The sequence below is a fragment of the Agelaius phoeniceus genome, chromosome 2, assembly GCF_051311805.1.
Source record: "Agelaius phoeniceus isolate bAgePho1 chromosome 2, bAgePho1.hap1, whole genome shotgun sequence".
Taxonomy (NCBI): domain Eukaryota; kingdom Metazoa; phylum Chordata; class Aves; order Passeriformes; family Icteridae; genus Agelaius; species Agelaius phoeniceus.
Window position 1 is genome coordinate 21,966,849 of NC_135266.1, and position 26,529 is coordinate 21,993,377.

The window sequence follows — 26,529 nt, forward strand, 5'->3', positions numbered from 1 at the left end:
CTGTTTTCCAGGCTAAACATCCCCAGCTGCCTTAGCCATTCTTCACAGGGCTTGTGTTCCAAGCCCTTCATCAGCCTTGTTGCCTTCCTCTAGATGCTAGAGACTAAATGACCTTTTCATTAGCCTTGGCACATATAAATATTTGTGTCCCTTTGCCTTTTTGAGACCACTTTTCACATAAACTCTCTAATACTCAGCAATAGGCACATGCAGCATACTAGGGCACAACCACACAGGGCTTGTAGCAATCAGGACCATGACTTGGTTGCTGAAGGGTTTCTTGAAGTACAGTATGAGAGGATTTGTGCACATCAGAGAAAAGGGATAATCCACAGAGAGCAAGTGACTTTTGGAAGCAGTTGCTCTCAATCAAGGAAATCTCTTAGCAAGAAGATTCAAGCCACTGAGGATATTTAGTAACACTGAGGAAAGAGTCTCAGCACGCAGAGTAGATCTCGCAGTTTGGGGGTAAAGCCTTGCTGCCTAGCAACCCATAGAGGCAGCATGGCAAAAATCTCAGCGCTAGTGTTAGAGTAAGACAAAAAAAAAAGTAAGAGAATGCATGTCGCACCTTTAAAGTATGTGTTTTCATTATCAAACCTAATAATTAGCCCTTAATATCTCAACATATGGAAAAACATCAACTAAACTCAAAATATGCAAGGTAATAAACACACCCAGGTGCACACATTTAAAAGAAATACCCACAGGGATATGTCTTGTACCTCCTAGGCACCACAGGCTCATGTTTCATTTTCACAAAGGGCTCTTCAACTACTTTGGCACTGTGGAAGGGCTTGCAGTTATATAAATTGCACTGAAACCTATTTAGACTGAATTCTTTAAAGTGTGTTTCTGTACGAATGAGAGTGAAGCTTCTCTTTGTAAGCTTCACTCCAGTGGATTTTATACTGATTAGGAATCTAAAATTATTGGTCCTGGAAAATCACCAAAGCTTAAGAATTTAATTCTTCACATCAGCCCGACAATGAACCTGTCCTTTAGGGATCTCAGAACATATAAAGATAATTCTGTCTTCACAACTATTTTATCTTTATTCTTTTACTTAAGCATCCAAGAATGGTCCAATTTGAATGTTAATTTTGATTTGCTAACCTGACCACTAAGAATTAATTCATCATCTGATGCCCAATTATTGTGTCAAAGAGGATGAGATAAGAACTTTGAAATACAGAGCCTTCTAAATGGTTTTCAGATCACTGTTTCTGCTGCTATGCTCTTTTTCTGGATAAGGAGTAATTACCTTACTTTATTGCTACTATTTCTAGTTGCCTCTTAATGCTATATCATTTTAAAACTGTCTTTTTAAAATGGTTGACTGTCATAATTTTTCAAATGACTGGGTCAAGAATAAAGGAACATCAGCTGCTAAATTTAAGTAAATACCTGTTGGTCTTGTTTGTAAAGTAGGAGCAAAGAAGAAATGTAAGAGTAGGAGAATTTGTTTATGTAAATTTTGAAGCCTCGTGGGAGTTGAAATTTCCCAACAGAGCTGAGAAAATCTGTTACAAAGGCTGACATTTTAAAGCTGGTGGGTTGAGGGAAAATCACACAGATCCTTCTGACAAGCCATGCGCTTGCTGCATGAGGTGGATGGACTTAGTGCCAGAAAAGAACGAGGCAATTTCCCATTGGCTTCTGGAGCTGTTTGGAGAACGTTCTTGTTAAGTGATTACAATATCTCTTGGAAATGCGTCAATGATGATAAAAACGTAGAGTACAAAGATAAATTACTAAATTATATGTAGGTATTCAGCCACATGACCTTCAGAGTTCCCTTCCAACCTACATCAAGTTATGATTTTATGATACAATGACAATAAATAGTATTGTGCAAAGAAATATATGTGCAGTGATGTGCACAGCAATATTTTTTTTTACAGACCTCATGTTCATGATGAAATTGAGCTTTCAAATTAATCTTGTATGTAAACCAAAATGAAAATAAAGAGAGACTGGTACTCAGTATATAACATGATCTCTGGTGATCAAAGGCATTGGCAATCATTCAATAATGACCACTTTGATTTCCCAACTAATTTGGGAAGACATGAGAAGCAATGAAAATTGTCTCACTATCACAAATAATTAAACTTAAAATTAAAAATTAGTATTAAAATTAAATGTAAGACATTATAATGAATTTTAATGAGGTTGAGTAACTAGTCTTTCTCTGAAAAAAATATTAAATACTGACACTCAAACATGTCCCATTTTAGAAAAAACCCAGCCATATAAAATGCATAGAAATTCTCATCCGTTGTTAAACTCAATGGTAAAACTTCCATTTCCTTCAAAAGGATTTTGAAACACAGAGGATTGCCTACATAAGGTTTAACTAACAAATGCTAAAATGACAATTTATCTTAGCAGCAACATTTTTCAGTACAGATGGACTAATAGTGGTAATTCAAAAAACAGTATTGCCAGAGTATGGCAGTCACAACACACTCATAAGCAAACCTTCCATTTCTATTTTGATCCTGAACACTAGCACCTACTAGAATGAAAATTGTAAATAAACAACAAAGTGTGTGTTACCAGGAGATAAGACAAATTTAAGTGTATTTGAATGATGTGACTCCCGTTAACACAAGAAAGACTTTAAATTAAAATACCTTGCTCTAAAGTCACATTCTGAAAAATTAACTGCTGTACTGATCTGTGTGGATGGTACCAGTTATTTTTTTTCTGATTTGAACAGAACATATTTGGAAAGACAACATTTCTGAATATCCAAATCAATCTAGCTGATGGAGCTCCATAATTTCTGCAGCTATTTAGCAACTAGAATTTCAGATCAAGCTACTCCTACCACTGCCATTATAGGAATGTATTCTGCAATGTAGGTGACTAGCATTGTAGCAGACAAAGGTGTTAGATCATTGGATATTTTGCTTCCATTTATATATTTTAAGATACAAAACAGATTGAGGGCTGTGTTAAGATGTTACTTGTTTTAATTAGTACATCAGTGTTCCAAAATTTAAATTAAACTTCTTGTGAAATATACTGAGGAGTGCTCTCTGTATTCTACTCTCCATTCTTGCTTCAAGCTGTGTAAAATTATAAAGAATTGTTTCATTCTGAATATGAAAATGCCAATTTCAGTGGAGTGATAGCCATGTGAAAGAGAGAAGAGCAATTGTCTCTGTTCTTTGGAAGGAAACACAGCGCCATGCCGCTTTTCAAGTTCTCCAGCACAGCCTGAATGGTAGCTGAACCAGCCTTGCTAATGATGACCATAATTACTGAGTTTTGACTCATGTAAAGCTCCTAATATATGCATCTACAAGAAGAGATAGGGTTTATAAAAAATCACTATTCATTTGTAAACAAGGTACAAACACTGAAAAAAAATAATGTGTTTACAAACGTGCAACTGATTTGGAAAAGTATTTAGACAAGCAAGCATAGGAACAAATGCATTTTATTCAAAAATTAGTTTACTGACATTTCAAGTCAATGGGAAAGAAATATTATTTGTATTAATACAAAATAATTTAGAGTATTGCTGAAATTGTGAATAAGAAGCTAGAGGAAATAGAATACCTCTGTGTAATCTAGGCATTAGAAAAAAATAGCTTCTACTTGTGATGAAAGCTTTAAAGCAGTCTGCCAAATTCAAAGAAAAAACATGTTTCAGAAGGAGGGTTAAGGATCTGTCTCAGGAAGAGACAGCTAACAGTAAAGGAAATTCCTAATAATGTAACACTATTTTCCAACTCCAGTAAACTTTCACATGCCTCTCTTGTATCCAGAAATTTACAGCAAGACTGAGACAATTATTGAACAAAGATTCCAATAGATCAGACTGGGAAAATAAGCCATCACATCACTGCCTAGAAGAGGCAATTTGATTGTGTTGGTGTTTTATTGTTTTTATTTGCTGTTTAGAATTTGCTACTGCTGCTCATGTTTGGTTTTGAATAGCATCATTAGCCAGAATCACAACTTGCAGTCAGCTCCAGGCATTCACCTCTGTGAGTGGAAAGCCTTTGAATAAATGCATAAAATCCTAAAAATTAATGCTACATGCATAAGTATTTGGAAGCCCAAATTTCCCCCAGAAAATATATTGATGCCTTTCAACTATATACCCATAGGTTTACCACATAGTAAACCTCTTGGGAGCCCCTTTCTGCTACAGCAGTTTAAGGTTTTGCCACAGTTAATCATCTCTTCAGGGCTCAAAGGCTAAGATTTTCACCTTATGAAAACTTAATGTTGCAGCTTCTGCATATCATCATTCACAAGCTAACAATCATTTTAATCTCTATGTTGATTTTCTGTGATGAAGAAAAGTTTCTTCACTTTAATGTACTGATCTGATTACAAAATCTACTGACTAAAACCTTTGTATTAAAACAAACTTACAACTAAGATCAAGACACCCCTATTTTAATTTTAGCTTTTGTACATTTCAGGTTATAAATATGCAAATGTTCCCATAGTATGCCCAGAGCCATCCAGTTTCCTTTGATAAATATGTAAATCAGCTTGTCTCTGCAGTGGGGAAGTAATTATCACTTTCAGACCTAGTCATTGAGTACAACACTTGAGGTAAAGATGAAAAATAATAAAACCATTGAAAGCAACACAAGAAGTGGCTGCACATATGATGAACAGTACATAAACTCTGCACACAACTTGTTTAACATTCAGAACTACAACACAACCAGTGCAGAGTGGAAATTCTGGGACAAAGCATTAGAATGTGCTATGGCACATTATCTAGCCAGGCAACAGAACATATCCACCTTCGAAGACAACTGATTCCCATAAGGAGGACATCAGCATATGAACCTCAAAGGTGAGAGTGAATACTAGGTAGTACAACTCTGACTAGACCAGAAAATAGATGCATAACTAATCACAAAAGGTATAAGGTTCTTCCTGCAGAAAGAAAGTAGAGTGCACATTCAGTATAAAGCCTTGAATCAGTACCACTGCACTACTATTTCTAAAGTTACACAATGGAAACAATCCATACAACAAAATCTTCTCCAAAAGTACATAGCTGGAGTCTCAAATGTTCTAAGCTCCTGCTATGATAGGTTAGTGGGATCTTGAATGTCAACAGGAAATTCTGCCAAAAAGTAGCATCTGGTTCTGAAAAAATACATCTATATTAGTGTTTTGATTTGTAACAGGAATGCATATTTACAGTAAATCCAATCATGGACAGTTAACATATTTATGTTTCCATAGCAAAGCCCTCTTGGATATTGGGACCTGGATTTCTTTCAAAGTCTTATTTCAAGGCCAAATCCTGGGAATGCAACTGAGGCACTCACACTACTAATGGGCATTCAGTCAGGGACCACAGTAGAGCTGAAGTGGATTTCTAATGTCTTCTGGTATGCTGGCTGTCTTTTTCCAGCTCAGAAGACAGTTCAGACCTGCCACTGTCGGCAATTTTAAACATTGTAGGATTGAGGAATCCTCCAATGGAAGTCTAGAGCAGGCACAATCCAGCTCCAGCCGTGTATGCTGTAGATACATTGAAAGTGGGATTTACATACAGTGTACACAAAGCACAAAGTATGGATTTTCATATGCAGCTCACCTATCTTAAGGATGTGGCCCCAAAAATTCTCAATTCTTTTCAAAATGAAGTAAAGTAAGGCAATTGCCCCAGATTTAACTACCTCCCACTAGAAATCAGGTAAGAAGTTCTTAGGTCCAGATAGTCTGTAGAACAACAGTTCTCTGTTAGATTCCTCTAGACTCAGAGTGGGACAAGTAAATAAGCAGAAGCGCTCAGAAAAGGGCAGTCTTTTAATCAGAAAACAAGGCAGCTTTGGTGTGGTCAGCTAAGCTATCAGTGTGAACTTGCTTTTTGTTTGGATTTGGATTGCCATGTAGCTGTAAACTTCCAAATCACTTGTGACTGTTTATACAGTTTTATAAGTATAATGTGTCTTTCAGACCCTCAGGATAAATTTTCAGCACAGTGCACAGCAGATTAGGTACACACACTTCTTAGCAGCTTTGAATAAATCAACCAAATTTTGACTTATGCATAAGGTTTTTCCTAGAGATGAGTACCACAGCTCTTATTTTTCTTATGCATATAAGTTCAAATTATTTTTTAAATATGAAAGTTGGAATGATATTTTAGATAAGTATAAATACATGAGCATAATGAAGCACAGAGTTTAGTGTCTGAAGACCTGTAAGTATAGCAGCAATAGAGACAATGCAGGATGGAAAAGCTTCCTGTACTGCAGCACTAATGATGGATTATTACAGGTCAAAAAGTATAACTAATCAGTAGCTATTTCCTTATTAGTATTTAAATTAGCTAATAAATGCATTGCTTGAAATTCACTTTTAGACCTTACATCTGTTGAACATAAGTCAATGTATTTCTAAAGTAATCTTGATTTTTAGCCTGCTTAAAATGCTAAAATATGAGAAATGGTCATACAATTTTAGGAGGGTCCACTGCATTTGCATTTTGCATGACAGCTTAGATAACTTTTTGGGTAAATTTGCACCTTCATTCTGCACATATCTAAGATGCCATTTCACACATACAACTAAGATGAATAATGAAAAAGACATTGTCTCATTTCCCACTTTGAGGTCTCCCATGTTTTCTTCCAAATTATGAAAGGGATTTCTTTAGGTGTGACCTTGGCAAACTGCAGTGACAGCTGAGGGGTACTATTCAATTTTGAATTAGACTGTCAGGTGAATTTAAGGCTTCAGGTATTTGACCATTCCAATATATGCTGATTGTGATTGATTGCATAAATGGGGAGTGATAAAAGAAACTCTTTCCTATGTCTTTGAAGGTTTAAACATTTACTAATATCAGACTAAGCTTTATACTGAATATGTATATGGTCCTAGAACCAAATGCATAATGACAACATTTTGCCAGATTAATGTATGAAGAATTATGAAGAATGTAAAGCAGGGAAAAAAATTAACACCCCATTTAAATCCTCTGCACTTTTCTAGAAAACTTCAAAGCATTTGGAGTTGTTTATTTCATTTTTATTAAGTAAAATTCAAACTGTAAAAAACTGGCTGACATTAGAGCATAAACATTTATCATCTTTCAGCAGCCAAATTTTTTTAATCTTTGCTGAATTTGGAAGCAGGTTTTAAAGACTTGCTATAAATTACATGCCATACAGTTAAGAGGAGTTCTATCAAGAGTGAATGATATTCATCATGAAATCTCAATAAATTTAATTTCCTGGTTTTCTGATATTAATTGTGCAAATCTAATCTAACATGAAAGTAGGTGTGCATTAACTCACTCCCAATACACATTTTTTTCTCCTTGACATGAGGATCACCATGCACATTTGTTAATTCACCTACTTCTCTAACTTTTGTGCCTAAGTGCTATTAGACACTCAAAGCCTACTGTGAAATCACCATCTCCAAAACATGTTACTTGATAATGAATCTCTGTATAGACACTGTTACTACCAATAAGAAAGCAAACCTGACTATGAAAATTGTCTCAAGGGACTTTTCCACTAATGATGTAGACTCTACTCTGTCTTATCTAGATGACATTCAGAATTTAGAAAAAAACCAAAAATAAATATACTGAGAGCCACAAATTATGATTTGGCGCCTTTTCCCCCTGGTATATGTATGTGTGTTAAACATGACATATATATGCCGACTTCCATTCCAGAGGATCCTGTCTGAAGGGAAGGCAAATCATTTTTCAGGTCATCCTCACTGATGATAGATTACTAGCTCAAAAACATTACTCACTATCTCATGAAATGGCACTTTGATTCCTTAATTCATCTAAGTGCTCTTGAAAAATATTCACAGCCTATTCAAAAAGAGTTTTTGTTGAAGTTTCAGAGTAGTATTCAGTAGCACAGCAGATGCCTATGAGGAAGAAAATCTGCCTTTTTCTGGTCTGAGGCCTGGAAAGAAAAATATGCCATTCTTGTTTTAAATTGGTTTGGAAATACTTGAGGACTCTGCTTAGACCAAGATGTGTTTGACGCCCCTAAGACATGGTGGAGTCATGAGATCGGAGAGGGCCCTGAGACCATTAGGCTCCTTTCTTTGCCTTTTCTCTGATTTTCACTCATATAATAATAAAACAAAAATAAGTATGTTACATGTGAAATTAATGATAATTAAGTGATAATTAATCCGAGTTTGCCAAGGTTTAACACTGTGAATGCCATGTGTCCTTTTGTTTGTAATGAGAAGTTACAAAAATGGACAATTATATTTTTCCTGTGTGAAGTCAAGGCAAAATTCTGAAAGGGTTCTGCCTTGCATGTAAGGATCACAGTCAGATGTGTTTTTTAGGATAAATCTGAAGGCTAAATGTGAAATGAGGAAGGATTATTGACAAAAACACCACAGATCAGCTGAAATATTTACATAGATACATGGAAAAAATTAGTCTAACTGTAATTAGACACTATTTGGGGAAGAGAGGAGTTATTGCCAAGGTAAACTCTGCAAAGAACAGATGGCAAATAACCACTTGAAGATCCCAGGCAGCACATTTGTTACTTATGGGAATAGCACTATTCCTATGGATAGACAGGCAGGTAGAGGGTTAGTTCCTCCCTATTAATGTATTTTTAAAATAAACTAAAAATTTCTGAACTTATAAAATCAAATTTAAGAATTTGTATATAAACAGATGTCTTTCAACAGGAAATGTTTGGGATCTTCACATTTCACATTAATAGCTCTGTAACACACTGGTGTTTCAGTACCACATGCAGAGAGAAGTAAGTACAATCCAGCAAATAGATTTCTGCTCTAGAAGGCACTGGGAAAGTATGGCTGGCTATACACAGGAACTGACTATTATTACCAAGATTCAATAAGTAAATATGGTAACAGTAGGATAGAGTATTTACATTCATTTCCTGATGATATATTTAATATACCAGTTCCCCTTTTGTAAAACAGTTATTTTCAACTATTTTACCATGAATTCCTAAAGTTAATATATAACCAGGGAAGTAATTAAATGTCTCATCAAAAACCAGTTTACATTCTGAGAGGTAAATGTGATATTATTGTCTAGTATTTTTTGCCAAGAAAGTCCTCAAAGCTCCCTTTAACTAGGCTACCTATTTTTTTACGAGCCGCACCTGGGGGTTATTGCACAAGAAGATTGGCAAACTGCAGCAGAATCACACAAAAGTTGGACTGAGAAATTGAGGATATGGAGCTTGACTACTTCAGCTCTAGATAGGCAAGAATATTTAGGATATGTCCTGTAGAAAGGTTTTAGTTTTTTTTTTTTTTTTTTAAGGACAACTGCCAATTTTGTGCCTCTTAAAAAAAATGCTGATAAAAAAAGCCATCATAGCAGCACTTTGCTCATAAACACCCTGCTAGGTGTTCAAACATTGTTCTGTAGGATGTGCTGGGTACATTGTGTTTCACTCTGTCCTGATGTTGGTTTGGAATGGGCCTTCAAAGACCATCTAGTCCAACCTCCCTGCCTTAGGAAGGGACATCTGTCACTAGATCAGGTTACTTAAAATCTGGCTTTGAACACTTCCAATGATGCAGCATTCACAACTTTTCTGGGCAACCTGTTCCATGTCTTACCACCCTCCTTGTCCAATATTTCTTCCCAACGTCCAATTTAAATCTACCATTTTGCTGTTTAAAACTTTTGTCCCTTGCCCTATCACTACAAGTACTGGTATCAAGTCTTTCTACAGTCTTTCTTATAATTTATTTTCCTTTAAATATTCTCCCTAGAGCTTTCTCTTCTCCAGGCTCTCTCTCAGCCCAGCTCTCTCAGTCTGTCTCCACAGGAGAGCTCCTCCAGCCCTCTGCTCATCTTCACCAATCTCCTCTAGGCCAGTCCTGAGAGGCCCCCACCTTTCCTGTGCTGAGGACCCCAGAGCTGGATGCAGCACTCCAGGTGGGATCTAGCAAGTGCAGAGCAGTGGGGCAGATTCACCACCCTCATCCTGCTGGCCACGCTGCTTTAGATGCAGCCCAGGACATAGCTGGCTTTCTGGGCTGCAAATTCACACTGTTGGCTCATATCCAATTTTTAATCTGGCAAATGGAAAGGATAATTATATGTGTTTGAATTATAAGCAAATAAAAATATGTATTCATTTATATCTTGCTTAATGTATGCTCTGTGATTTTGTGATGTCAAAATCATTTGAACTCTGGATTAGAAGCACTTTGGTACCTTTTACACAGTGATATACTATACATTGAAATACTCTATATTGGCTATACTTTTCACATTAGCACAACTAGGATCTTCCTTGACTTTACTAGAAATAATGAGGCATCCCAAACTATTAATTTCTTTCAAACATCTGGCATTAAGTTATCTTTGGATTCACGGGAAGACAAAGTTTGTACTGCTTTTTTTGGGCTAGGCCATTCTTTTCTTTAGGATTAAAATGCAAATAATACATTTGTATTAATACAAATAATACATTTTTATTATTTCTTGTTTCCTGCTTTGTTTTTTGATGCAAGTCTGATAAAGAAATGAACGTAAGTTTGATTTCTAACCCACAACTATCTCAACCACTGAGATAAAAGAGCCTAAAGACCCAAAATCCTTTACCTTCACAACAGTGAAATGGCAGCAGTACTATAAAACCATGTAAACTGAAGGACCTAAGTTAGTCATACTTAATTGTAGGCAATGTAAGTGTGACATTATAGACGAGTCCATCCAGTAGTTTGCTAAAAGGACACTTGCTGAAAAAGGAAGATTCCTCTCTTCTTCCTCTCTTTCTCCTTCTTTCTATTTTCTCTGGAAGCTGGTTAGAAAAAAAGGAGGTAAGGGAGAGAAGGGTGCTCTGCCTCCCCTCTTGTGGAATCATAAGGCTGCAAGATCCACTAAAGCTGTAGAATATAACTTCATGCTGGTCTAAGGAAAGAATTTGATTATCATGGAGTCTTTTTTTGCTCATCCCAAGTAAGCAACTTAGCCCTTAGGGGTCAGGTGTTCCTTTGGATATTGAGCTTACTACTGTAATACAAAATCAGTTCAGTCTTCTCAGGGTTACTGAAATATGCTCTTCATGAGGAAATGTTATAAAGAAAGTTTCATGGGTAGGGAGAGAGAATGATTTAAAAATAGAAGTGTGTATACAAAGTCAAAAGAAAGCAAAAACAAGAAGAAAGAATTCAAACTAGTAACCTGAGTACACTACGAACCCTTGCCCCACAAACATCAGTATTAAAAAAGAATGATAGAAAAGAAAAATACAGAATCAGTTTCAGTTTTCTTAAACAGCATCTTAAATTGAAATAGAAATGCCTTTTTATACAATCAAGTGGTTAGGGGAAAAGCTCCAGAGCAAAATTACCATTTTACCAGACTGCCTTTCACTAATCACTGCATCATTACTCTACTGCTTTTCCTAGCCCTAAAAAATTCATTATTTATCTCATTATTATATTTTGTTATTATACAGAAAGCAATAAAAAGCTTTCTTTAATGCAATATAAGCAACTGTTTTTATAAAAATAATGATCTTTAGCAGTATTACCACCCAGCCTATTATATAGTGTGGTTGTTTTAGCACTAAGTCAAATGTACCTTTGAAAGATTACCAGCCAGAGTCAATAAAAACCCAGTTCTATAAACCTCATCAATAAGAGCTTATTACCACCTGGAATTTGAACCTTGTGATTCAACAGTATGAAATTCTGCATGAAAATTCACTAATTGGAACCAGTCTGTTGATGAAGAATACAGAATTGATATTGTCATAAGCTTTATTGTATGATTACTGCTTTCACTCTGAATTAGATCACCTTTTTTTAAGCAGCACAGTCTCAAAAAATTAACATACATTTCCAAAAAAGCATGAAAAAGTTTCATATCTCTCTTCAAAAAAACATTGTATATTATTTTAAAAGAATCTATAGTATTCTCAATATCATCACTGAAACTGAAATGCACATGATCAGTTTTAGGGTTTTTTCTACAGCTAATTGATATGCAGCCAGGTATGAAAAAATGGTAAAAGGCTGGAAGATATTCCCTGAGTCATCACAGAAACTGTTCATATCATTATAGTTCATATATTGAAAAAGATATTTAATTATCCTTAAAAAGGACTATTTAGTCCTCAGGACCAGAAGAAAACATGAGTTCCTGAGTCCAGGTGCACATTCTAACCATTTCCAGCCTCCAATATGGATCAAGACTGTGAAAAAAATTACTTTTATCCTTCCCGAATCCCATGCCAGCTGAATTAAAGTCCTAATGCTTTACTATAGATCCAGATCTGGATTAGTGGGTAACTAGCAACAAAGTTATATCTCAGGAGTTAAAACTGAACATCATCTCTGTGTCTCAGTTTTTCTTTTGGGAAACAGATTAATGAGATTCCCCTATCTTACAAAGGCTTTGTGAAAATCCTTATTTGCAAATCTGTAATACACTGCAGCAAAGTACTGACACAGAAGAGATGAGACATGTCAAAGTATCTGTCTTCAAAACAGAACTTCAATAGCATGTGTTAAATAAAACATGAGAACTCATATTTAACAATGAGGAATATACCTACTGTTGAGAAGCTGCTCATTAAGAAGGCACTCTGATAAGGAGATAGGATTCCAATGGGAAAAGAAATGGCATGTAAACATACCTTAGAAAACTGTACCACGAGACACAAGCATAGGAAGAATGATTTTTTTTCTATCTTTTGAGTACTTGACTTCATAATCTTACAATGTTCACTTATGCCTTCTGCATATTTGTATGCATTTATGGGCTGTATCAGCTATGGTAAGGTACTGGGTAATCCACTACAGAACTATCTGAAGGTACAAGGAAGAGGCATGGATAAGAAAGTTTTAACACACAGATTAAAAATCCTTGACATTTTCAGTCTCTTTGTCCCTTAGTTTCATGTCAAGGCTTCTTTCAAAGACATGCAACTACCACCAGCAACATCCTTCTCCTTCTCTAGCACAGTCACATTCTTTATAAAACCATGATTACAAGCTCCATAAATACCTACACAGATATGCTTTCAGTGTCCAACTACTGAAGAAAAAGGATGGCAAAAGTCATGTTCCTAATTCAGGGCTGAAGGTTAAGGCTGACAACAGTAACACTTCCACCAAAGTGAGTAAAGTCTGTCATCCTGATCCCTTGCTCTGGATGACTGTCTTACTAAATTCCTGTGGAGTTTTTCTAGCACAGTGCAAATGTAATTTTTTTTAAAGCTTCACAGTATCTGTGCTAAAAAAGGTTGCTATGCAAAGGCCCTCGATGAGCAAAACCTTTAGCAGCTTCCTTAAAACTGTTTTTCCAGTCTGTATTTTGGAGATTATCTAGAATTTGAATAAAGTTAGCCCCATTTTGTTTCCTTATTGCAACTTTTATCTGAATATTCATACTCAGACCTTTGTCCATATTGAATTGAAGTCCTGCAGGTCAATTTTGGCTTAAATCTGTGCTCTTAATTGTTATGAATTGTTCTTAATCTTGCTGTGTTCTTAATCTCACTGATAATGGTTTTCCCTACCCACCTTAAGCTAGGAGCAAAATCCAACCATACTATTAATTTGTAAAATTAAACTTCAGAGGCAAAGGTGAAACAAAAGGTTGGTTGCATATTTCATTAGAGAACTTCCTATCCTCCTTACCTGGATTTATCATTGCTTGGAGTCATCAGGATTCTTATTTCTAGTTTATCTAAAACAGGTTTTGAGCTTTCTCTTACTGATAGAAATTAACTTGTCTAAGACTAATGCAAATTTTCTTTCACCAATTACAGCATTTTGATCTAACAAAACGTTAGATGTCAAGTCACTGTTTTTGCAATAGACCGAATTTTAAGAGCTTCATAATTAACAGAAAGCCTTTACATTTTTGAACATTACATGATTACATTTTTGTAAAGAAAAATGCACAGTGCCCTAGCACACGTTGTTCTGACAATTTAACTTCTGCAGTATCAGATGCAAATGAAACCTCTTAAGCAGCTGGCAGCAAATTTTGAACCATACAGCACTATTACCACAAACTACATTACACTCAATTTTTCCATCATGGAGTACTAAGACATTATTTGAACATGACTGATTAAAAAGTGCTACAGAAATGGTGACTTAAGATGTGCCTTGTAATCTTGTAAATAGTGTTCTGAGAAGGAGCTTTGCTGTATACAAAGATGTGATATATAAAAAGAAACTATACTTAAAGAGGATTAGGTATATCAGGAGTCTTATCATAGTGGAAACAGGAGTCCTTCATCACCTAGTCACCTCTTAAATTTGGTCCCATTCAGTAGTGACTGAAAGTCATTGCTGCTTAGTGACATATGAAATGGGTTTGGGTTTTAGAGCAGATTTTAACTGGAACACATCCATATCATAAAAGGCAGAACCACAAATGTTTTTAATCTGCACCCACACTGACAATTTTCCCAGATGTGACCTAAAGAGTGAATGTGCTTCAAGAGCTTAACTACTGTCTTACCAGAGAAAACAGTCTCTTAATGCTTGAATAAGAGCAGATTAGCAAGACAGGGTGGGAAAATTCTATCCTAGTCACAGAGTACCTGTATTGGCTGAATACCTTCTTCCTCAGGGTGCTGGCTGAACATCTTTTATGATAAGAAATCCAGCCTAATATTAAACCTTACAGATTTGAGATGTACACCAGTATGTATTCAGAAAAGCAAGGTCAAGGAATGCACTATTAGCATCAGGCATCCATCTCCAGATTTTTAATTCTATTTTTTGGTTTTGAGGCTCAGCCAACATTATGTCACATTCACAGTAGCTGGATAAGATCAGTGCTTATCTGCTGCTTCTGATCATGTGGCATCATTCTGTTTTGCTTATCTTTTTAATCGATGTTGCACTGTTACAAATGACTACATGAGGTGAAAAGCCATGATAAATTAGGCTTATCTTGGTGTGCAGGATTTTTTCGCGGAAAAAAAAAAGATAGCTCATTCATTTTTTTCTCAAAGCAATAGGAATTTGTCCATATTTTTCTTCTCATATTATTAATAATGTTTATTTTGATTTTTAATACAATTCAGAATTCTCAGAAGATTTGTGATACATTTTTAGGTTGTCCCTTATAGAATAGGTTTTTAAATAAAGGTTCAAAGTATACAAACACTGCAAAGTGATTCAGAGACATGAGAATTCAAAATAACAACCACTAACAATTTTATGTAAAAGAAGAAATATTGATTTCGGATAAAATTTAATAATACTATGCTGTTTACCAGAAGGAAGATAGTTACTGTACTGTATTTGAAAGAACATTAAAAAAGCACACAAAACCCCCACAAAACCCCAAACACCCAACCCCTAAGAATGTAACTTCAGGACAGAATAGCCTGAAAAAATTATTAAAATTAAATTTTAATTAGTTTGTAATTAAAAATAATAAGTCAGCTTTAAGAGTTTAAAGGATTGTAATTTTAAAACAATGAATTTAAAAAGTGAAAAAAAATTACCTTTTTTTCTCTGCTTTGTGAATGCATTAGACTATGTTACTTTCATCAGAGCAAGAATTCCTATGGGTCTTTTGGGCATAGTTCAGTTTTCTGTCTCCTAAATATATTACATTTTCCAAAGTAACTTTTGTTTTGTGTCTGAAACCATTATTTTCATTTACTTGGTGTTACATCTATTACTAAAAAGAGAGAAAGATGCCTCAGGGGTCATTAAAAATAGTTTATATTAAATTGGAATGGTTTGCTCTTAGACCCTTCATTTACATCATTCCAGAATAGAATAAAGATTAAAGGAAAGGATGTGATCAAGTTCACATGCTTAGCATATTAACTATTTAATCATGTAAAAATTCATCAGATAAAGGTATGTAAGAATTTAGTTTCCATCATCTCACAATTGGGTGGAATCAACATTAGGAACCACACCTTAATCCTGCACATATCATATTACTGATATAATCTTTTTTATAACACTAGGAAATCTCATTAGGGAATAAGTAAATTAGATGTTTTTCACAAAAGTCTGGTGTTGGCTTGGTGGAGCTTCTGCCTTTCTCTTCGTCTTTGAAAGTGCTTTGTGAAGATATGTATTTATAGAAAATTCTTAATAATGATAGCAGTGGAATAATAAAAAAAAAAACAAACCAGTTGAAAAGTGGTCTGACTTTCAGACAGTCCTACTAGATTACCCCAGCTGTCCTTCCTCAGTGAAGAAAGTATGCTTTACATCTGTCACGCTGCATTTCAGTACAGGCTATATGTCACCCCAGAGAGTTGTGTTGCAGAGTATTGCAAATGCTTCAACAAGTTCATAAATGTTCCTCATGTGAGGTTCAATTTCTTCAGATACCTAAGGTTTAATTGCATAGTTACTTATACTTTAAAAAAATTATGGGATATTATTTCCTTATAAGGAAAATCTACTTAAGATGTCTTTAGCATCCTCAAAACTTGTCAATCACTATAGTAATGGAGAATCAAAGAATGGCTTGTATTGGAAGGGACCTTCAAAGATCATACAGTCCAATCTCCCTGCCACATTACTCCAAGCCCTGTACAACCTGAACCTGAATACTGCCAGTGATGGGAGACCCACAGCTTCTCTGGGCCACTTGGTCCAGTGTCTCACTGTCCTCATCACAAACAATTACTTTCTAATAGCTAACCTAAACCTGTTCTCTTTCAGTTTAAAACTGCCCCTTGTCTTGTCTATACAGTCATTGGCAAGTCCCTCTCCACCTTTTTTATAGGCCCCCTTTATATATTGAAAGGCAGCAATAACCCTGGAACCTTTCCCTCCCCAGGCTAAACAATCTCAGCTCCCCAAGCTAAAGAACCTTAGCTCTTCCAGCCTTTCTTCAGAGAAGAATGTTTCCAGACCTCTGACCATTTCTGTGGCTTTCCTCTGGACCTGGATGCATTGCTCCAGGTGGGGTCACACTAGAGAACAGCAGAGGAGGGGAGTATCATGACAGAATCTTGCTTCTGTTTGCTTCAGAGTTTCTTTGTTTCTCTACACTGACTTTTAAAAGTTGTATTTGATTTTGTTTCAAATATGATTTGACTTTAGTGAACAGATTTTTTTGTTTTCTCCAGCATCTCACAGAATCACAGAATGATTGATGTTGGAAGGGACCTCTGGAGGCTACCTTGCCCAAGCTTGCTCCTTAAACAGGGCCACTTGGAGCCCTGGACCATCTCCAGACTTCACCACCCCAATGGCAACCTGGGTTAGCATGTGATCATCCTCAGAGTAAAAAAGTTTTCCCTGATGTTCAGAGGAAACCTCACATGTTTCAATTTGTGCCCATTTCTTCTCCCCACTGGGCACAAATGAGAAGAGCCTGGGCCCATTCTCTTTACACTCTTCCTTCAGGTCAATAAGATACTCTCTTCTGCAGGCTGAATAGGGCTTCAGTCCCAGCTCTCCCAGGTTTTTCTATTAAAAAAGGCTCGAGTCTTTCTTATAACCCTTTTCAGGACACTGTTCAGTGGTACTGGGAACATATTCCTACAAAAAACACACTTCCTATAAAATTCTATTTTATTTAAAATAAAAGTCAAATTTAAGATGCTTTGGGATTTTTCCTTTCCCTTTCCCTTTCCTTTTTCCTTTCCTTTCCTTTCCTTTCCTTTCCTTTCCTTTCCTTTCCTTTCCTTCTAAATAACTAATATCAGATGACTTATAATATTTTCTTGTAATATTAACTTGATCCTAAGACAGGTCAAAAGATCATGGGAGAGAGGCAGTTAAGGTTTTTCAGCTTTCAGGACATTCATTTAACAAAGACATCCAGACAAGGCCCCCTCTTTACAGTTACCTAGGATGTGACAGACTACAATTTCTGAGACTTTTTTACATCTAAACCTTTCAATTGGGATTGACCTACAAAGGAAGAACACCTGATATGTAGTTCAGCTGCTGCTAACAAAATAACAACCAGCCATTTGCAAAAGTGGTGTGGGATTAATGTCTTCACACAGCTTGCAAGTCTACAGGGGGCTCCAAAACTCTTTGCAGTGATCTGTTTTGGATTAAATTAGTGTAATGCAATTACATCAAAAACAATTTCTGAGCATATCCATTTTTCTTCCTATACTCAATCAGGATGAAGGAATGAAAGAAGGGAATAGAGGAAGGAAGAAAAGGATGATAGTGCATTCATTGATTCATTCATCATTTCTTTTTCCATTTTTAGACTGTAAGATTATTTCATCTGCTCTCATATTAATTATAATTAATAGCATTAATAAGGTGCTTAGCCTACATTGAAAGAAAATTAATGTTATTAGCCAGAGAATAATTCTCTAAGGCATGTCACATGCAGTGACATTATAACTGAATGCTTTCAACATTGAATTCTGTTATACACACATCAGTATGAAAAAACAATAGACATACATGGTCCCAAAGCTTATAAAGAGGCTTTTTATTTTGGATATTTGACATGGATTGTAATCATAATCTTCAGTATTGGTTTAACAAGTCACAAACATGAAATATTCAAAGTATTTTATTCTCACTTTTTTGGGGCTTTTTTCCTCCTAGCATGACGATGGCCTTAGAATTGAATTATTGTCCAATTTGGTATTGATTCTCAATAAATAAAAAATGAAAATGTTCAAAATGAACTGTTTTGTAATTAGAATTTTGAGTCTTGAGTGGACTTTTCCATCTTACAAGAAAAGCTTCTGCTTTCTTTCTTGGAAATGGCACCTAAAATCTTTTTGATTCCATCTGATCTCTCAAATAAGGAATAATATTTCAGTTGCATTTGAATGTTCAATCTTTATGTCTTTATGTCATCACTGGTACCTGGTAGTACTTCTACTTGCAACTTCTACTCCTTTTCTACTCTTTTTTTTTTTTAAGTCATCCACAAGGGCCTTCCACAACATGACTCAGTCAGCAGAAACCACTGTAAATTTCTTTTAGAACTCAATGAAAGTTGGTTCTGATGTTGTTCTATAATGTAGATTTCAATACACTCATGTTTTCTTCATATGCTGTGTTGTCTTTACTTAGAAAGTCTTGCAGCCTAGTGTTATATCTGGGCTATCTTGTTCTTACTGCTCTTGCAAGTTACATTCATCTATGCATAAATACTAATTTTTGTCAAATGAATAATAAAACCTCCATTTCTGAAAAGCTCACAGTATTCACTTTTTCATCTTTTCTAGACAATTTTTTTAAAACTTTTTCTACTGCCTCATCTTCAGAGGCATTTTCAAGAGCATACTGGTTACTGACATCAGCAGTACAGTGAATCAATCTACTTTCTCTGACATAGCTGATGCATTAAAACTGGACTTTTCAGTGCAGGTTAATGGAAATAAGTACTCCCTTCAACTGAAAAAAAAAAAAAAAAAGTATATTATTCTTCCAGATTCATTTGGAAATGACAGCCATGGCTTTTTTTTTTTTTTTTTTTTTTTTTCCATCAGGCTAATAATGGAGGAGAAAGTAGCAGAGGAACTAAACATGTTTTCTACATCCTGGAGCAAATATGCCATCTCTCATCAAGAAGATTTTTACAAGACACAACCAAAACTGAGATCAACCAAAAAAAAAAAAATTGTTACTTTTATACTAGTAAATGACAGTTGTGGATCTGTGGATCTGTTTCCTGATTAAGCTAGCTCTACTGTCCCTGATGTTCCTATAATGACCAGAAAAGGACAATACCTGAGGAAACTTATGTATCTTCTCTAAATTTGTTCTAATTTCCTATATTATCACCATAAACTTGAATCTCTGATTTAGCCTAGGCTTTTTAAATAGCATGCTTCTGTCCTACAGTTGGTTTATTTGACACATCTCCTAAGAGCTTGTGGTCATTCTGGAAAAGGGCAGTGGTTTTCAACCTGTTATCACCTCTGTATCACTAAATAGCCTGAAACAGCAGCATGTCAGCTACCCGGCTTTCCAACTTGCTGTTTAAACCCTAGAGACACTCTCTGGGGGACAAGAAAACAGAAAAATGTAATGGCAGCAGCAAAAAAAAACCAATTAGGCTGGAATAAAGTAAATATTGCACAACAGAAAAAAACCCCAGGAAATCAAACACAGACAGTAAAACAAGCTAATGCCCAGTGGACTGCTACAATGTGGATGCAAACAGAAATTATAACACATGCATTCTTTTATCTAATGCAAGTACCCATTTGATCAAATGCTGGTGGCCACTGATACACATGGTAAAGATTCAGGGTTGATAGAACTGGAATAAAACAAAACCTGCTCTCTCTTTACAAAACATGATTTACAAAAGAGTGTTGTTCTGTTATCTCCTACATTGAAAACCTTTCCTAAGCACATTACAGTTTCCCACAACAGTTCTCCCCATTCCTGTAAACACTGCAATAAGCACATTACAAATCACTGCCTTTTGCCCATTGTTTCTGCAACTAGACTTCCTGATACAAAATATGCAAAGAATACATGTTTAACTGCTCATACTGGCATGATTTATGCATGCACCAAAGCTAAATATCTGTTAATAGAAATTTAGTCAGAAAGCTTTCTTGAAGAAAGCCAATTTGCATTGACTTGTACTGAGAAGAGAATCAACTTGAGGTATAGAGGAAGGAGGACCATAAAGTCATCTTTAGTGCCTACAATACTGCTATTCTACCATATGATTATTTACAAATATGAACTGTTACTTGTTTTCACAGGTGATTATCTCTGGAATCAGAGAAACACTTCTATACATCTAGATATACAGGAAGCCTGCTGAAAGATTTAAGGACCAATTCCTCTCCAGCCTCAGACAGAATGGAAGGCTCTGAAAGGCAAATTGATTTTTTTGGACTATTCTTCATAAACAGAAGTGGATCTCATCTTGGTGATTTCAGTAATTCAGAGAACTCACTGAAATAATTAGCAAACTAGTTTTGCCAAGAGTGCATATTATATACTTAATTTGAAAATATTTTGATTCTGATATCATATGGTCACTTTTTAAAATAGTTGATTGTTTTATAAGGATCATTTGAATATGCAAGATGCACTCAGAAGCTCAGAGGGTTGGATTTAACTACTCAGCTTCAGAAGCCCATACTTAGATGTCCACATCTCTGCTAAGTCCATGCTGCATAGACCACTTTCACAGTCAAAGGGAACTGCTTTTTTAGGACACAATAAATTTGGCAATAAAGTAGATATCACAAAAGCTCAGATTATTGTGCTTTCTAAAAGACTGTTTCTTTCCCCTAAGTATAAAGGACAAGTATGACAGATATACTATAGACACAAATTGCTGGTCTCAATTTGGTGAACATGAACACAACTCATCATGAATCCCTTCCACCGCTGTTAGAAGCATGTGTAACATACCTACACTCCAGTCCATTTCCTCCACTGCATCACCATATAAACCATGCTTGCTCTTTCCTTGGAAATTTTCTGAAGCATATAGAGCAGTATGGACATGAAGATAAGACAGGAAAAGAAGAAATGGTGTATCAGTGTTCCTGGAAAACAAAACAAAACCACAAACTCTTACAGTATTTTATAATAAGCTTTCTACAAATAAATCTTTCTTCAATAGAGTTTTTTTAAAAAAGGCTCCCTCTACCCCCTCAAAAAAACAAACACCAAAACAAAAAGAAAGGTGAAAAGGAAAAATGTAATTGATTACAGGATAATTCTGAATAAACACACATCCAGTAAAAATGCCACTCTTTTACTGAATTGAAAGCAAAAATAAATGACGAAATCTATCTTAATACTATTTGTGATATATATTGAAAAAGGACTTGTTGTTCAAAGGCAGGAATCTAGCAGTTTCTGAATACAAACACGTCTCAACAATTTACATGTATATTTTTAAAAACCTGAATACAATTTCTGTTCAAAAATATACCCTCAGCACTACATATCCATGTGAAACGCAATTCCTTCCTCACAAAGTCATGTGGAAGCTGATCAACTAAACTGTTATGGGGACCTGGGTCTTTATTATGGGTTAAGGTATATGACCAAACCTCTTTCCTTTTAAAGCTCTGTATGTGTATGCATGTGACTCTACATAACCTCAAAGTCATACCAATATAAAACTTTTTGTTCTCAGAGTAACGAACAGTCTCCATTGTCTTCTGTCTATTTCCTAAACAGATACAAGAGAAAGAGTGCAATAAATAGACTCTCTGTAAATTTTGCTCTTCATGTGATCTGTCAACAGGATATTTATGATCAATTCCAGCAGGCTGTGAAAGCACAGCTCAAACAAGTACTTCTCCTTATGCATTATTTATACTACTTTATTTAAAATTGTGCCGTACTAGCCAAATTTACTGCTATATGCTCTAACAGCACTTGCAGTACATTATGCATATTGTAAATATCAGCTGAACCACAAAAGCACTACCCACAACACTTGTCTGGATCTCATCTTAAAGCACACAGCTAATTGAAGACTACTTTTAGTTTTATTTATCATATTTTCCCCCACCAAGCTGTGGGGGATAATACCTGTGATTCACATCAACATCAAATGGAGACCATGTATTTACTCAAGCAGTTGGTTCATCCACCTTTTTAAGAGGGTAGTCCCAATACAGGCATGCTCATAAAAAACACTTCTTTAAAATTAACAAAAAAATCCTAACATTTAGAACTTGAAAACAAGTAGAAAAAGAGATTAATCTGATATCAATAGTTTCCTCCTAAAGAAAAAAAATTAAGTTTAATCTACTATATTTATGATCCATTTTCCTCTCTCCTTGGTTGGATCTGTTTTTTTCACAAGTTGAATGATTAAAGCTTTTTTTTCTACTGGCATATACAGTAGTAGATAAACACAGAATGGGAAATTTTTATCCATATTACTCACTTGATAAGTGTGTTTCTGATGGGGATTTTTTCTTCATAAAAAAGTTCTCATTTTTTAGGAAACCCAGAAGAAAAAAAACATTCTTCATGTGGAAGATGAATAAAAAATATTTTAATTCTCTCACAAACATTTGTGCATAAATCCTGTATTACTTTATTATATAAAGTACCGATCCAAAACGTTTAAGACATGTTTTTCATAAAAGATATACTTTCCATGAAGTTGTTTGTTGCTATTTGAAAGGTCATATATGTGAGAACTTTTCACAATTTTAGAAACAAATAACAAGAGATCCCTGAGTCAGTGAAAAAGGCTGAAAATATCACCAATTGAAGTAAAAAAAGACATATACTTAAAAGTTACTTATTTAATATATACATAAATGTAATACTGACCTTTCACTAGAGAACTTTACTTCAAGGCAGATCATTTTTGTTTTACAACTAGCATTTTTTAATTCGTGGGATTATTGTTGACTTTTTCCTTAAACACAGTTCACTGAATTGAGATTAATATACAAATTCTAGGGTAAAACAACACAAAAAATTATTTTGTACTTTAACACTGCAGGCTATATTTAGTTTTCATACAAACTACCTTGTTCTAATGCCATAGAAACACTGCATTCTCATAACTGCCTACTTGCTTTGCTAAAAGTATCAATAGGTTCCATTACAAATGTTATTTTCAAGATGTAACAATTCAAGTTTGTTTTGTTTGTTGAACTCACAGAAAGACCTAACTTTCATGAAGAGTCATCAAATCAATGATTGATATGGAAGGGCACTACATCATTCTCTTTTTTCCAACTACAATTGACAGCTTTTGATTGACAGCTTGCTGTCAGGTGGAGAAGTGTCTCACCTATTAATATCCTCTAAAAGATCAGAGGCAGCTATTTATCTCCTGCCAAAACACTTTGAGGAGAATCATGACTAAATACCTTTACTCTGACCTTGAAAATGGAATGACAATACCAGCTAGTAGGCGGGAGAAAAATTTGACAATAACAGCTTAACTCCTTAACCACTTCAAAAAACAGCTCTTTCAAAAATGTATTTCCACTATCTTTTACACAGCCCAAACACAGTGAATCTCCTTATCAAAAAATTTGAGATTTTTTATCCTCACATGAGTCACACAGTTTTTTCAATTTATTGAGTAGCTAGAGAGATTACACACATCTGACATAAGATATTCTTCAGGGTGCTTTTAATGGATCTTGAAAACATCTTAAAGCATCACAGTGCTGGTGACTCGTCTGCATTGCAAAGTACCAGGTTCTTCTTTTGTATAGTGAGGTGTCTTTGTATTACTCAAGGATTCAGCTCAGGCCTGAGCTATAAAAAACAGCTTTAAAGTGTGTGAGAGAGCAATTAAAACTAATCTGACTTTGTGCTTCAAACCCAAGTCTTTTAACATTTTTCCTGCAAATCTGCCTAAATGCTTGCTGCTCTGAAAACTCCTTGGGCAATTGTTGGCTTTTCTGTGCACTTAAGTGGCACAGTTGACACATTGCAGGGAAGGAACACCACCCAGAGGTGCCTGGACAAGCTTGAGATTTCGGCCCATGAAAATTTAATGAAGTCAACAAAGCCAAGTGCAAAGGCCTGCACCACAGTTATGTCAATGCCAAGCACAAATTCAGGCTGGATGAAGAATGGAATGGGAACAGATCTGAGAAGGACCTGGGGGTGTTGGTTGACAAGAAGCTCCATATTAGCTGACAAAATATGCACTTGCAGCCCATAAAGCCAACTGTATCCTGGGCCTCAATAAAACCAGCATGACCAGCAGGTAATCCTTGAACAATTCCAGGGATGGGGCATCTGCAACTGCTCTACCTGTTCCAGTGCTTCATCACTCTCAGAGTAATGAATTTCTTCATAACATCTCATCTAAACCTGCCCCCTTTCAGTTTAAAACTATCATCTGTCACTATCTGTCCTTATAAAAATTCCCTCTCCCTCCTTTTATAAGCCCCCTCAAGGTACTGAAGGCCACAGTGAGGTCTCTCTTGAGCCTTCTCTTCTCCATGCTAAACAACTTCAGCTTTTTCAGCCATAGGAAAGGAGTTTCATCCCACTGATCATCTTCTTGATCCTCCTCTGGACCCACTGTAAGAGGTCCACATCTTTCTTGTGCTGAGCACCTCACACCTAGGCGCAGTACTCTAGGTGAATCACCACTGTATCAACTCAAGCAGATAGAAACATTACATTTCCTTTCCTGTCATTTTCCTTCTACTAAAAAAAATTATTCTTATTCATTATGCCCCCAGTGGATAAATTAATTAGTGCTTATTCCCCACAGATGCCTCCTCTACTTCCAGATTAGATCACCAGTAAGACAGTGCTCTTTGTGATAGCAGTGGATGAATACACTTCATTAATCTTGTTCCTGCAGGAGGAAAAGCCAAATTTTGGCTCAGTTGTATGAAAGCAGGACTGTTTCTATATGCTGGATTTTGTTTTGTTCTGACTGCTAACAGTGCTAAAATTCTTGTTAGTCTGAATGAATTTATGAATGAATGTTTCTGTCCTGCTCTTTTAAAATATAGACCTTCAAACACAGATGTCATATTTTCAATTTTTTTCAAAATCAGAAAAAGAACTCCAGACTACTGGGGGATAACTTATAAGAACCATAAAAGGTGTTGAAAATGTAACAGAAAGAGAAGGAAAAATGCAAATATATAGAAAATCTGACTCTTTCTAGTAGATATTAAAAGTAGAATTTTTTACCACTATATCTGCATTTTTTAAATAATTATTCTATGCCAATAGATAAGATGCTTCTACTTTTCCAATTTCATGTCTTCATTGCTTCCTTTAAATACTTAAGGTAAACACATATGTTTTTATTTCCTTTCTATGCAACCTTTTTCTCTCGCTCTGAAAGAAAATTTTGTAAGCGTGGAGAAAAAAAAAATCATTTAGTACAAATTAAACTCATTACTAAACCCTCTCATCCACAAAGCTTTGGAGTACAGTATACAGATCTACCTCTGTTTTAGAAGTGTTCCATTGACCATTCAGTCTGCCAATCACTGCAGAACTAGTGAGGACCCTAATAATTCTTAAATGATCTAAAGATTTGGTAAAGTCCTATATGAACCCACACTTTCCTCCTGTTACCTTCTTGTTCAAAAGGCATAATCAGAGATCTGGGAGAAAACACTTGAAGATCTAGTAGAGTTGCTAGAGCTTATAAGTTACTACATTTTTTAATATACGTGCACATATACATTATATGTATACAGAGATACACAAATTCTTCTCTATATTTTTTTTTTTTAGCTGTAAAATATAAGGAATATTCTTGTAGGATTCACAAAAACACTGGATTTGAGAACTGCAACTTCAGTGCAACATGACAACTGCTAGATCCTGAGACCTAATGATACATGGAAAAACTCTAAACCACAGTCTGCAACAGTAGCTAACAAAAAATTTGAACAGTTGTTGCAACAGCATTTCAAGAACTAAAATAGAATAGATAAAGAGAAAATTTACAATTTATTAACTGTTACAAAATGTTGAACATTATGCTTATGCAACCTATGACTGGTAAAACTAGGCAAGAAGATTCAAATTCACCTTCACCACAGTTTTTAAATATACTAAGTTAGTATTTAAATACTGTTTTTAAAAAACTAGATTTCATTAGACTTTTAAAAAATATTATTATTACTTGTGATCAGGTATAGAAATTTCTCAGAG

At 35.3% G+C, this 26,529-nt stretch overlaps 1 protein-coding gene across 6 annotated transcripts in view; it reads right to left on the reverse strand.

The window, feature by feature from the left end:
• The window catches only part of STS (steroid sulfatase), a 107,182-nt gene that overhangs the window by 40,652 nt on the left and 40,001 nt on the right, over positions 1 to 26,529 (reverse strand). For all 6 annotated transcript variants that reach the window (XM_077173299.1, XM_077173298.1, XM_077173300.1 and 3 more), the window contains one exon: positions 21,310 to 21,446. In XM_077173299.1, coding sequence (XP_077029414.1) covers positions 21,310 to 21,446 — 137 coding nt within the window. The remainder of the gene's footprint in view (positions 1 to 21,309; positions 21,447 to 26,529) is intronic.